We start from the raw sequence: 13,867 nt of genomic DNA on the forward strand, positions 1-13,867 counted from the left end.
GCACTAAGAATAGAAATGTACTGGCTCCGCAGTAAGTCAACCGTCCTTATCTACAGTCCAAAATCTGCATAATTGTTTTATGTGTGTACATTAATTAGGGTTATATAGACCTGCATTGACATTTAGAAGGTTACAGCCCAGCATAATGTCAATTCTTGGGTAAAAATGAGAGGAAAAACAAGTAAAGTAGCATAAAAAACTGAAAACAGGCCAGATGTTTCCTTGCTCTTAGAATAACTTTTATTTATTTTACTTTACAAAGAGGTCTCCGCCAAAGCTCTCAGTTACTGAATCTATATTCAAATACAAACAATCCGTGAATAGTCTACTCAAACAGTGGGCTAAATGTTTGACAGGGGAGGTCAGAAAGTACCAACGAATTTCAGGCGACAACAGCAACAAAACATCTGACACAAAAGTATTTTTTTGTCCAAACATTGGATCAACACACATCCTTTATCAGGTCAGAAATGGCAATGATTAAAATGTGCAATAAAAACCAACAATGGCAGTCTTAAACAAAGTCTTTTTTTAGGCCTCTGGCGTCACGGCAGAGGACCACTTGTTGACACGGCACCTATATGCGTGCCGTGATGTCATCAGTGACTCACAGAAGCTGTTGACAAAGTCCCCTGGCCAGCCGAGGATGACACCAACATCATGGCATGACCTGTGGTGAAGATGCAGGCTGGAATGAGTGGGGATGATGTGCTGCTGCTGTGGGAGCACACACACACACACACACACACACACACACACACACACACACACACACATGCACAAACTCATAGGCATGTAGTTTTGGAATGATGGCAGGGGTGGGTCACATTTGGAGTTATTCTAGGAGTGGGTCATGATGAGTACTCATCCCAGGCGGCTGCTGAACTCTTCATTAAGCGGAGGCTTTGAAGGGCACCATGGGTCTTCTTGTTATGACACCGCTGTAACAGTAGGCAATATTAGGACGTAATGAGAAAATAATGGCAGCAAATGTGGAGGAAGAGCTATCTACTTTTGGCATTGGATGTCATTCAGCTGGCACTGAGTGCGGTGTTCTGTGTAATCGTATGGGTTTCAACAGACTGCCAATGGGCCTCTTGGTGCTTTCTTGTCTGAAAAGGGCAGGTGCAAAGCTACAAAGGCAAACACTGCTCTCTAGTGGGCATACAGCATATAAACATAAAGACTAGGGACATTTAAGAGCTTCAGCACTCACAAAATACAATCATCAAAGAGAAAACAAATGAAATAAAGCACTTTTTTGTGAAAATCTACAGATGCATCATCCATAAGTTAATATAACATCAAATAGTATCTGCGTAGAGTCCAACTAGAAAAACTGAAATCTTACAACGGGACAAAAGTGTTGACAAAGCCTCCGAGTGATCGAGCTGGATCGAATCTTATCAGCTGTCCCCCAACAGCGGGAGCTGTAATACTGATCGCTGCATACTACAGCACTTGATGATTGAGTTTAATACCACGTTTGGTAAGATTGCAAGCCTGATTTTTAGGATCATCTGAGCAGAGCCAGTGACATTAAAATGAAATCAGAATCAGGATCAGTTAAACTGTCAGGCGCCAAGAATGTTCAGGATTTTAAAGCAAGCGTGCACGGCACTTTGTGCTCAGGTGGATCGGGTGAAAGGCGAGGGAGGGTCTGCAAATCGCACATTTATGGACCAGCGTTATCAGGACGACTTACAGACCATATCAGCTACTGTGCATCAGTAGGTGTTCCCTCATATATTCTATGTAGTTTTAGAGGAAGCAGAGGGAGCATCCTCTCTCGTTAGAGACTGTTATACTGCTCAGTCGTCTGTTTTAACAGCCCAGCCAGGCTCTCTCCACACAGCATGTCAACCGCTCGAGGATAAAGTCTCAATCTCAGCAGAATTTCTCTCCTCCCTTTCAGGAAGTGAGCAGAGTCGAGAATCACAGGCAATCATTTGTGAGGCATCAAACCTCTGAATTAATATGTTACTGTGTACCGTATTTAGATTGGGCGCGAGGTGGAGGGGAGAAGGGTATACTATATTCCTGGCTGTCTGTCAAAAAAATAAGAAAAAAAAAAGCTCCTGAAGTCTGAGCCCCCGTCGGCCAGGTAACCCAAAACCTGAAGTGGGGAGTCAGCGTGGGATATGGGGAGAGGAACAATGTGGCTCTTTGTGCAAGCCGGGCAGAGAAAACAAACCGTTTCCCCTGGAAAGAGATCATGTTCAGGCTCCATCTGAGAAGACCACACAAGGCTGATCAGAGCCCTGTCTGCTGTGTACTGCAAGGAGAGGAGGAGGAGGAGGAGGAGAGGAGGAGGAGCGCATCTGGGCAGCCTCACTAACTCGTGCACGCACACACACACACACAGACACACTTGAGGGCAATGTCAGACAGGAAGAAGATCTGAGACGCTCCGTACGAAACGCTCGCTGAACACAATACGACACGCGAGCCAGCAATACTCTTTGGTCCGAGACAAAATGTGTGACTGCTGTGTCCTTCCCCCACGTTGACTTGTGATAATATGGCCATCTGGACTGCTTCCTGGGTTGGCACCCTGCTGGTCTACAGGCAGAGCAGCACTCTGGTGGGCTGACAGGCTGAGGGACTGGCTGAAGGGTGTTAGCACTGGCGTTGTCCACAAGAGGGCGTGGCACTGAATCTGGCACTGCCGTACAGTGTTGAACAGGGAGCCTGTTCAATAGGTGGAGAGAGAGAGAGAGAAAGAAGGAGAAAGGGTGGTGAGCTGTTATAGATTCTGGGTTGTGTAATTGACATGTCTAGCATATCTTATATCAACTCCTCCTGTCCTGGACACTCATTCCTTAATCCGCCCATTCTACATAAACACTGAGAATGAGGCTTTTAGTCATGTCAACACTCAGATAACTGTCGCAGAGGGCACAATCAAACTAAGAACATCTGGCGTCTTTCTCTCTCACACACACTCACACAGACTTTCATTCAAACACACATATTAAACGTAAACAGACGCGCGCACACACTGACATGTAAGGGCCAAACCAGGGTTCTGTACTCCCTCTGTCCCATTGCGTTTTAGTTTCAAACGCTCAGCGAATACCCATGTGGTGGGATCGGATTACACGGGGCTATAAAATATCCCAAATAAAGGCAAAGAAAACTGAGACGGGCCGTTTCCTGAGGTGAAATCCTCCAGTTGGCTGCTGATTCTGTCAGATTTTTTTAAAGACTTTTTAGCAGTTGGAGACAATAGAACAGGACAGCAATGTTCTTCTCACAGCAGAGAGGTGGCAAGCTGAAGTCAGTCACACACGGCAGCCAGCTCCCATTACACACAACGCAGGGCCTATAAATCCGTCTGCACGACACAAGCAGCATGCTGTGATTTCATATGTATTGGTTACTAAGGGGACGCATGAAACCACAACAGAAGACAAAGAGTAAACTGGGAACTCTTTTAGCAAAAGGGAATCATTTACCTTAGACACAAAACATCTGGGGTAAGATAAAGGTTTGTTCTTTCTCTATCAACACCATCATTTTTACGCATAATCATCAAGCTGACCCATGACCTTTGGAGAGGAAAGCAGGCCAGGTGAAATCTAAGCCATCTCTGTAATATCAGCGGTTTAATCTCAGGACATACAGTAAAATGGTAACGTGATATGGCGGTGAGATACCAGCCGGTGAGGACAGCGGGCGGTGTTACAGCCATGTGGGCTACCAATCAGGCCAGTGAAATCAATAGGCCCTTTGATTGGTCCAAAGTAAGGAGGGATTTTCTGTTGCACTCTAACAGCAACATCTGGTTGGCAGTGGACAGCGGTGGTGAGTGAAGAGAAGGAAAAGGACTGAAAGGGGAGAGGAGAGTGCTAAACTCATACATGGCTGATGAGCCAAAGCCAGAACAGGGTGCCATTATGACCCTGTTTACACCTGGCATTAACACGCATCTTGGGTGATACAGCTCCAAGTACAGGTGTGAATGCATTGAGGACGCACTGAAATCCGATCGCTCAGACCACATTGAGAGGTGGTCTGGGCCACATATGACCACATTCTTTTAGCAGAGTGAACGCAAATGTTTCCTGAGCCACATTGAAGGACTACTACTCATCTGATGTCCTCTGCAAGCAGACGTACTGTATGTACTCTTTTGTGTGCTGATCAAAGTGTGAAACAACAAGAAGCCATAACAACAGGAAAAATTGATAGTCAACGAAGGCTAGCAGCACAAAGCAGGATTCACTTCAACACTGAAGCCATGGCATGCGTAATCGGAGTGCTCTGGTTCTGGCCCTGTTCTCTAGTAAAGCCCCAGAGCTCCATCACAGCTGTGGGCTGGCTCTCATATTCAAAGCGCCTCGTAGTCTGCCTGACAATCACCTCAGTCTCTACAGTGACCTCAGGTATCAGCGCTGCCTCCCTGCTCATACTACAAGAAGCAAGAGTTTGACTTAGGGGGCACACTCAGTCAACTTCACTTGATCTGTCTCTGTCTGGGTGTCACATTGGACAGACCATCACATAACCTCAAGGTCATGGCTTTGATTTAGCTGCATCCATTTGTCCTTGTCAAGACAATGAACCTCCTACCTTCCCATGCATTGCAAACTGCTCTGGATAAAAGCATCCGCTAATTGGTTAAAATACAGAAAACTCTCCCTCTAAGACAGACACACACTCACATATCTAAGCAAAAGTGAGCCGACAAAACAGGCTGCCATGCAAACAAAGCATTGTGACTGTCAGGCTGTGGTGAAGTGATCGCCTTTCAAAGTGACTCTCACTGCCTGTGCCCTCCACCTCTTTCCCCTGTTGTAACCTTAGAGCCCAGAGGAGTGCCAGGTTACTGGGATTCTCTCTCTTTGGCGCCATGCTGTTTAGTGACCACGCACATACTGTGAGACCTGTGATTAAGCTTGCCCTGTTCATGTGTGAATGTGCACATTTTCCAATCTCAAGTTAAATGCCACTTAAAAATAATTGCTGGTTTTTAATTTAACCAACACAGAATACCACATGAGATTTAGAAAGGTTCTACAAATAAGCAAGCAAATCCCACCCATGACTGCTTGTGGCATGTCTTCTGTGGTTGTATGAGTAAAATAAGGAGGTTCAGTACTTGCAATGCAACACTCCAGTGTGCAACTCAGTCATATCAGATGGAACAGCTAGTGAAAGCAATGCTATCTATACTTTGCCTCGCCTTGTAATATAATCTCTCACCTCCATCCTCTATTTATTCTGATCACGGATTCGTAGGCATCGCCTCTTCAGGACTGGCTCCATGTCTCCAGTACTGGGCATATTAGCAGGGCTCCGCAGGCTGCCCTTGTCCCTGAGTTTGGGCAAGAGCAGCGGGGTGGTGGTCCCACCTGTCTTTGGCGCTGTGGGCAGGGCGTAGGCATGGTCCTCATCAGGAACATGGGGGTCCTCTCCTACCTCCCCGACTACTGCTAAGGGCTCTTCTGGCTGACTGACTGGGCCCTCAAGCCGCACTGGGCCAACCACAGAACACTTGTTCTCTTTAATGGCCTCCAGCTCACTGAGAGCAGGGTCAGGGGGTGGTGCTGGTATTCTCTGCAGTATTGAGGAGTCCGGACTTGCAGGTGTGGATGAGGAGGACATCCCATTTGGATTGTGGTCCTGAGACGTCAGGGCAGAGGATGTGGGATCATATGAATGGCTGCTCCCTGTGGGGCTGGGTGGGGTGTGTGAAGGTGTAGTGTGGGAGTCCTGGTGGTGGTAGACAGTGTCATGTGAAGGGGACTGTGGTAGAGGAAGGGTGGGTCTGATGATGTCATGGAGCCCTGATCTGGTACCCTGCCCTGTTCCTGACTCCCCGAGCCCTGATAGGTCCACCACTCCATTGGCACTGGGCCCCAGCTTCACTTGGGTCCTTTGAAGAACCCTTTGGATGACTTGTCGCTCGGACTGCTTCTGCTTATAGTCTGTCAGCCCCTCTGACTCTGGGACTGAGCAGGGGGATTCACTGTACTGTGCTCTGGGGGAGGATGCTCCACTGTGGGGTGTTGATGTTGGGGATGGGAATGATCTTTCTGATTTAACCCAATCTGTGTCTCTTGTGTTGGGGTCACTTGGCGACGGGAGACCTTGAGTCAAGATTCCACCCAATTTTTTGGCTACAAATCTGCTGTCCCCTTCAGGGATCCCTGGAGATGGTGGCCTGCTAGCCCTGGATCTACCCCTTTCTGCCCCCTCTGGCACAGGCTGGATTACACCACTGTGACTTGGAGTTTCTAGGGTTGCCTTAGAAGGTACTGGAATGGGGATAGGAATGGGTATGGGGACAGGTAGTGGAACAATGATAGGATAAGGCACCAGGACAGTGGGTTGAGGCAGAAGAGGGCTAAAAGAGGGAATACCAAAGTTCATTATGGGAGGCATTGGGACAGGACCTCTTGGCATCATATTGAGGGGAGGAGAGTGCAAGCCAGGGAAGTAGGCTCCTGGGAAGGGATGCACCAATCCAGGGGGATTCATGGATGAGGAGGTTGGGGGCTGCAGGTGAGGAGAGTGAGGAGGTCTGTGGATAGGGCTGGAAGGGGGGCCTGGGTGTCTGGTGGGGTTGGCAAGGGGGCTTTTCAGGCCCTGAGCATGGAGAGGAGGTCTGATGAAGGGCACAGGGATTTGAGGTACCGGCTGATGTTCCAGAGTGGGACGAGGAGGGGGTGGAGGATGAAGGGGAGAAGGGTGGGGTGACACCTCCACGGCAGGGGGATGTGGAGGAGGCTGGATGGGCCTCTCCAGTGTCCTCAGCCCAGAGACAGGGACCTTGGAATTAGAAGAGGATGCCTCTGAGGGGGAGATGGAGGTGGATTCTGCTGATCCATGGATTGGCGTAAGCCCTTTAGGGGAAAGGTTTCTATGACGAGCCTCTCCTGAACTGCTGCTGTTCCAAGACTCAGGAGTGAGCAGCTTTTGTCCAGGTACAATGCAATCTGCCCTCCCCTCCTGGCTGGGTCTGCTTGGGCTGGAGCTGGTGAGAGCTGCACGGGCTTCTCGGTAGAAAACATCCATCTTGTACTGATTCAGACACTTGGTGCTGCAGAACTGGAGTCGTTCTTCGCCAGATCCGAAGTCCAGGTATTCTTTAGTGTGGCGGACATGCTTGCACCAATCACATACCTGTGGCACAGGGGAGAGAGACTGTGGGGGGTTATTGAAGTGATGAATCCAAGATAAAAAACTTTAAGACCTTTGTACAAATATACAGTAATTAGAGATGGGCTTACTTTATATCAACCCCTAAGCGAGCTACATGTGAATGAAGCTGTTTTAATCTTGTAATTTTATAGCATATTCATAATAATGCTTTGCATTGGAAAACAAAAGATACATTGATATTGTCGTCTTACTCTGACATTGCTGTTTATCTTCATCACCAGTCTGGGTGAGTCCTCTGTATGAGGGTGCTGAGGTGATCTCTCACCATGGAGGTCTTCATCTCTGGCCTGACAGGGGAAAACCACATGACACACATGACATGAACCACTGAGAAACAGTTTGTCTGACCTGAGTTCACACTACTTTTGATTGAGGGATTCTTTTTCTGATTTACGATGATGTAGCTGGCCTTGCTTTGAATCAAAATGTTGTACTGGAATCACTCTGCAGTCATTAAACCAAATTTGAGCATCTTACATAACAAGTGCAAAAAATAGCTTCAAATGAATTGCCTTGTCATCAAGGTTAGCGGCTGTTTGAACTTCATACATGGCATCAAACCCTAAAGGTCAGCACAACAAAGGGAAATCACTGTGTTGTGAAACAGATACAATTCTAAAAGTGAGTAGAGAGATGATTCAAGTGATGTATTGTCATATTTATTAATGGTCTTGCCAGTATTAATATAGGAAATTCCTTTTGATTCATGTAAGCTGATCTGCTGTGGATCTGAGTGCTCCCCCATCTCTGTGACCCATTGAGTCGTGTTGAGTTACGAAACATGAGGCAGCTGAAGGTAAGGTATGCACTGAAAGTGGACACCTCGCCTCAGGCCCTCCCGGCTTTCCTCTCAGACAAGCAGCGACAAGCCAGCGGCAATGGCTTCCTCCCCGCCTACGAAAAACTAGAGGGCTTGTTGCGCACAGTCAGTTCTGCCCTCCTTTTTGTCTCTGTTGTCTTGTGAATCAAGCTACCACAGTATAAGCAACAGCGAGGGTGAAAGGGGATATAGCCACTTGTCACACCGCACCTCCAAAGAGGGCATATCCATGTCGTAATGGAAGGTGAAAAACTATGGCAGTGTGCATCAGAGCGGCTCACCATAGTTGCAGCTTTCCTGTCCTCCAGACCAAAGCCACTTAATGGCCGGTCCCTCCTCCATTAACGCGAAACTGATACTAAGTGTCCTCTAAAAACTTTGACCTCCCTCCCACCATTCCTATACCGGCTCCTCCATAATAACTAGAAAGTGTGTTCCCAGAGATGCCCCCCTTTCTAAAGTCCTGCAAATTAACCCATCAGTTATGAGCTTGTACAATCAGGAGCATCTGTTTCTGAAAGTTTGTTTACCTGCCAGAAACCACTTGATGCTTTGGTCTCTTGTGTATATAGAGTGGCACATCTGGCACAAACTGTTCATGTACAGTACCTGTATGCATGTATGCAATCTACTGACCTCAACACATCTACTGATCACTGACCACTATAGAGATATCAGGATTTCTTTACAACATCTCACCAACAAAGGGACAAGCCACAACTAAATGTTCATGACTGCCCACAGTGATGCTGATATGAATTGTATAGACTCACCTTATTGCGTTTGAAGTAGGCCCGTCTGCAGGCGGCAAAACACTTCTCGCTGCAGAAGCTCTTGAGCTCTGAACCCATACATAGAGAGTAGCGTTTGACCCCTTCCTTCTGGCACCAAACACACACTATCTGCACATTCTGCACATCCTCCACTGCAGGGGAAAAGCAGAAAGAAGTTTGAGGGCAATTAATGAGTGTGATTTGAAAAGGTACAACCACCCAGCTATGCAAAAAACCCTCTTTGGATTAAGGATGAGACCAGTGTTGATTATAGAGGGTTTCAACAGTTATGACCTCCCAGTATCTCCGAACAGCTAAAGCTAAGTGACTGTGTAATTATTTAACTCAAATGAACTCTCTCTTACTCAAGAGACACGAGTGAGCTCTGCTATTTTTGACCAGGAATAGAATCTTTAGCCAATTATCTAATCAAGTATATATTTGAATAATGTCAGTATGTTAGACACTGAGCCTTTCGTGGATGCCCCTTCCACACCCAATCATGATACTATCACCTGTTACTGATGAATAAGCATATATTTACAAAATTCAATGAAGTTGATGAGGTACAACTTTAAATATATTGTCTTTGTACTGTTTTCAATTGAGCATGATTAAAATTATCACAATCTGTTTTATTTATTTTTTACACAGCATCCAACTTTTTTGGAATCGGGGTTATCTGAATTCATTAAAGAAGTCTTGGGGCAATATTCTTTCACGGAGCCCACAGATCCTGCTGCTTCTTATTATCTGCACCAATGCTCTGTACACTTCCACTGCAGTCTGTAGAGATATGGACCCTGACACATTTTGAATTGTTTGATTTTGTGCACTGTTGACTTTCAAGTTTGAAGGTTTTTACGTCAATATTGAGTACATGTACTGCATGCATTATCTGAACAGTGCAGCAGACCCACTCGGCTGTAGTGCAAAGTCAGAACAGCAGAAAACATGTTACTGAACAAATACTAATGGGCTGCACAGTTTATCAAAATAAGGCTACAGAGCATCAACATTAACTTGCACATAGTCCCATAGCCCACTACCTGCTGATGGCTTTATAAGGGGGACAATGACAGGGGCACTCTTGTGCTCTTTGGGGGTGGTCAGGGATGAACTTGTTGAAGAAGAGGAGGGTGAAGAGGAGGGCACACTGGAGGACTCTCTCTCTCCACTCTTCATGGTGAGGACAGAGTGACTGACTTTGGTGTCCAGGCTCTTGGGTTTTGGCAATGAGTTTTCTGAAAGACATAAACACAACATAATATGTATGACTAAGATCATTCATCTAACACAATAACATAAATCCCCAGTATACCTTACACGATACTGTAATAACTTTTGCACCCGTAACAATGCCCTTCATTGATTTTTGGTATAAACGTGCTAAGAAAACAATGGATGTATCTGAATGAATGAAACATGAGAAGTGGCAGCTACAGGAGAGTACGTCTAGCACATCTGAACAGTGACTCAATGTCTGCACTAAAACCTGCAGAACCTGTTAGTGTAAATTCAAGGAGACTCTGCTCGAACAGTGAACTATCGACACCTGGCCCTCACCTTTTAGCACAGACACATGCTGGCGCCTTTCTCTGTAGTTTCTGATCTCGTTGGCCTCAGAGTCTCTGAGATCCACCTTGTCGTAGCCATACCATCCCAGCAGCTCGTTCATGGTGCTCTCTGCAAATGTCTGCAAAAGGAAACAAGGAAAAGAAATCACTGATTAACGTTCTATGTAAAGGGATAGGGTAACTGAGCCATAGCCTGCCTGCAAAAATGGGAAATTGTGACCGTACATCTTAGGGTTGTTAGTGGAACTTTTTATCCTAGGTTAAACATAATCAGACCTTCCTACTCTGAATCAATGCAAGGGATTCTTTCTCAGCCCCAGCCCAGTTGGAGAAATGAATACGGGCACAGTGGAGTACAGTATGACGCTTTTTCCATGATGTATTCAAGCTGTTTACTCTTGCTAAATCTGAGACGGAAAGGTTTAAAACCTAACACCAGTGTGAAATCTATGAATCATCCTTTGTTTATCTCTTTTAATTGGAAAAAAAGAAGGAGAAGAGAAAACTGTTCTCCGCAGATGGGATGTGTGGTCCCTTTTTTTTTTTATTACGACCAGATGAAAAAAAAAAACAAAGGTCTCTCTCTTTATCCACCCACCTCTCTCTGTGGCTTTGGGAGAACCGGATTGGAGGAGAAACCCGATCCGGAACGGGCAGAAATCAGAGCGGGACACCCTACACCGCAGCGAGGTCCCACGGTTCTCGGAAATGCCCCACTCCTCTCCCTTCTTCTCCCTCCGATGTCCACCACTCTCTCTCTCTTTCCCCAGCTTTCCCTGTCGCTACCCTTGCCTCTCTTCCTCTCCTCGGCGCCCCCCTTCACCTCCCATCTTCACCATCCTCCCCTCCACCCCAGCACCTTCCAGCCCTGACACCCGACACAGCGCTGCCTCTCAGGTTTCACCCTTTTCCAGCACAGCCAGCCTGCTGTGGCGGTGTTGTAGTGCTGTAGTACTGGCTGCACATTCTTTCCCCTGCTTTCCTCACTCCGACCTCTGCTCTGCACTAGGGCCTCAAAGAAATGGATCTCTCCCTCGCTTGCTCACTTTCTGCTGTGTGTGTGTGTCTGGGAGAGTGTGTGGGTGAGTGCAAGCAGCGGTATCATATCCAGCTAAATATGCCTAACGATGATTAAAGTTAAGTATCCGGTGTCTGGTGCTGCGCTCGGGGCTGACGTGGAGGGAGTAGGTCCGAATGTGGTGTTGAAACAGATGTATTACAGAGACAACACTAGGCTGGACCTCAGTTGAGCTAGAAATCAGTTTGCCTGCCTGCTTGTCTGTCTTTTCTTTCCTCGCTGCCTTTCATTCACCCTTTCATCATTTGACTTGTCTTAAAAGTGCACATTAAATGATGTATGTTTCACATCACGTCTCAGCTGGGCATTGTCTGCAGGAGGACTACACTGATGGCAGCTCTCCTCTGTGCATGCAGTCTCATTTAGTCTGTTTTCTTGTTAACGAAAGACGGGCAATTTTTTTTTCACCCACCACTCCACTTCCCACAATGTTGTTTTTGTTTCTTTTTGGCAGTTCAGACAAACATCTGCTTTGTGAGAGTGACAAGCCATATCCCAAACCACAGAGAGAACTGCAGCCAAAGGCAACAAACCGGGGCCGACCCTGAGATTCAGCCCAGGCAGGCTCACATCAAGCGGGGATAGCGTTTCACATGTTTTGATTAAAATTAGTTAAGTTGTAACACTACACCTCCCCTGGATATCAGACGCTACAATCCAAACCACTTACACAGAAAGACCACATTTCCTCTCTCACGAAAAGGCCAGAATCTCCTCCCCCGGAAAAAAAAAGAAAAAAAAAACGCTTGTCTTTTTAGATTTCCGAGCTCCTGCTCGAAGGAGCTTCAGATATCCCTTACCACCACAGTCAACAGATAGCCAGTGTCCAAACCCAAACAAAGCACACAATCCATGGATTATTTTCCGTGCCATAATAGGCTCATAGTGGTGGGAGGGAATCATGTCTGTTACTGTGATTTAACTGTCCTTAAAACCAAGCAGCAGAGGAGAGACTCTTAGAGGACATGTCTTATCTCTGAATGGCCACTTCAGTTTGCTGTGATATTGGCATCCTTTAAAATTGTGCGGTGGCGTTTTTTCCCCAGTGTAAGGCTGAAGTAGGCTATTTAAAGGATATAAATACCCTCTCTCTTTTGGGTAGCATGAGGGCAAGCCTCTGTGGTACAGCAAGTGTGCGCACTGCAAGAGCTGGGAAGAAGTGACGCACATCTGGATCTCCGCTGGACATTTGCGTCCGGCCACAGCTGGCCTGACATGGCGTCACTGGAAGGCGAAGGCCAACCGAGTCTTCTTCACTGCGACCAGCTATAATTAAAGAGTCGTGTGTCTCCATTTGTGACATTTTGAGTTTGTAATTCTATGTTTTTTAATTCGGGTTATTGTATTGCCTTCCGAGGAGCGCAAACTTTAAGTCTTTTAGATTTATTTATTTTTTTTAAATTGCAGCAAAAGTGTGTTCAAAAAATGTGATTGTTGACATTACAGCCACAAGAAGAGCATTCATTGACCAGGCACAGAGTATGCGTCTGATTATTCCCAGCATTGATTTGTGCGCAGTTGGCTCAGAGCAGGAGGACGTTGTGTGCGTACAGAAGTTACTGCTCGGCCGATAACACGTCTCATTGGATAAAATCTAGATTTAGCACAAACACATACACTCACTCTCACCTTCATCTCCTGGTTGATCTCCCTCTTTACGGGGTGCGCAGGTTTCCTGCTGCGTTTATTTTCCGGCGGTCTCCCTTTCTCCATCTCTGGCATAGTCGTGGTTCTGGCTGGATCCGATCCGGATCAGTGTTGAGTGTCGGCTGCAGGGTTTTCAGCGGAGTAGCTCAGAGTGAAAGCTGTCACTCCCGGTGACAGCGGCTGTCATTCCCGGCCGCCTGAGTCCCTCATCTGGGGCTTCACACCATTCGAGTCCACTGAACATGCGTGCGCTCCAGGCTGGAGGCTCCGCCGCCGAACAATCACCACTCTCTCCTCTCCAACACTGTCAAGAGTCTGCCGGTAACAAAGATGCAGCTTCCGGTTAAGACTTTCAAAGCAAATTCTTCATGACGACCTAAAGTCGTAGTTTTTTAAGAGTCCAAATTCAGGACAACAGAGGTTAACAATCAACCACTGAAAAATGAAAATGCTTTCACCAATTTTACGAATTCATGATCAACATGCACCACAATTTAGGTCTCTAATCTTTAGAAACAAAACTTTGCTGGTGTGAGCCATGTATGTCAAATAGCAATCCCAGCTGAATTCCACTGAAATATTAACAGCAATCCCTTTTGCCACAAACTCGAGTAAACTTGCCACTGAAACGTCTCCGATCAGAACTTAAATGAATTTACTCGATTCTCATATTGTGTGAATGTTCAGGGAGGTGCTAAAGAAAAAATACTGAACAATTGTTTTTGAGTGAAACACAAAAAACACTGTAACCTACACAAGGAAATACTGCACATTCCGAAATAAAAGGGGGTCCATTTCGCTA

General features: G+C 46.5%; 1 protein-coding gene across 2 annotated transcripts; it reads right to left on the reverse strand.

The window, feature by feature from the left end:
- Positions 1-224: 224 nt before the first annotated feature.
- On the reverse strand, positions 225-13,348 carry LOC143335849 (sine oculis-binding protein homolog). 2 transcript variants are annotated; one of them, XM_076755492.1, is made up of 7 exons: positions 13,048-13,348; positions 10,330-10,459; positions 9,813-10,007; positions 8,764-8,915; positions 7,362-7,457; positions 5,209-7,152; positions 225-2,691 (listed from the first exon to the last, which is right to left on the reverse strand). In XM_076755492.1, exons 1-6 carry the CDS (start codon positions 13,138-13,140, stop codon positions 5,218-5,220), a joined length of 2,601 nt encoding a protein of 866 aa, XP_076611607.1. In that variant the 5' UTR covers positions 13,141-13,348; the 3' UTR covers positions 225-2,691; positions 5,209-5,217. The 2 variants fall into 2 exon arrangements, with proteins under 2 accessions (XP_076611607.1, XP_076611608.1); XM_076755493.1 differs by having other exon boundaries at positions 2,590-2,691; positions 5,209-7,131; positions 13,048-13,253.
- Positions 13,349-13,867: the final 519 nt, after the last annotated feature.

This window comes from Chaetodon auriga, chromosome 18, assembly GCF_051107435.1.
Source record: "Chaetodon auriga isolate fChaAug3 chromosome 18, fChaAug3.hap1, whole genome shotgun sequence".
NCBI lineage: Eukaryota > Metazoa > Chordata > Actinopteri > Chaetodontiformes > Chaetodontidae > Chaetodon > Chaetodon auriga.

Coding starts and splice junctions, on each gene's coding strand:
- LOC143335849 (XM_076755492.1), bottom strand. CDS start 13,140: ATGCCAGAGATGGAGAAAGGGAGACCGCCGGAAAATAAACGCAGCAGG. Junction 7,458..8,763: donor CCTACTTCAAACGCAATAAG/GTGAGTCTATAC, acceptor TTCCCCTGTCAG/GCCAGAGATGAAGACCTCCA. Junction 7,153..7,361: donor AGATAAACAGCAATGTCAGA/GTAAGACGACAA, acceptor AACCCCCCACAG/TCTCTCTCCCCTGTGCCACA.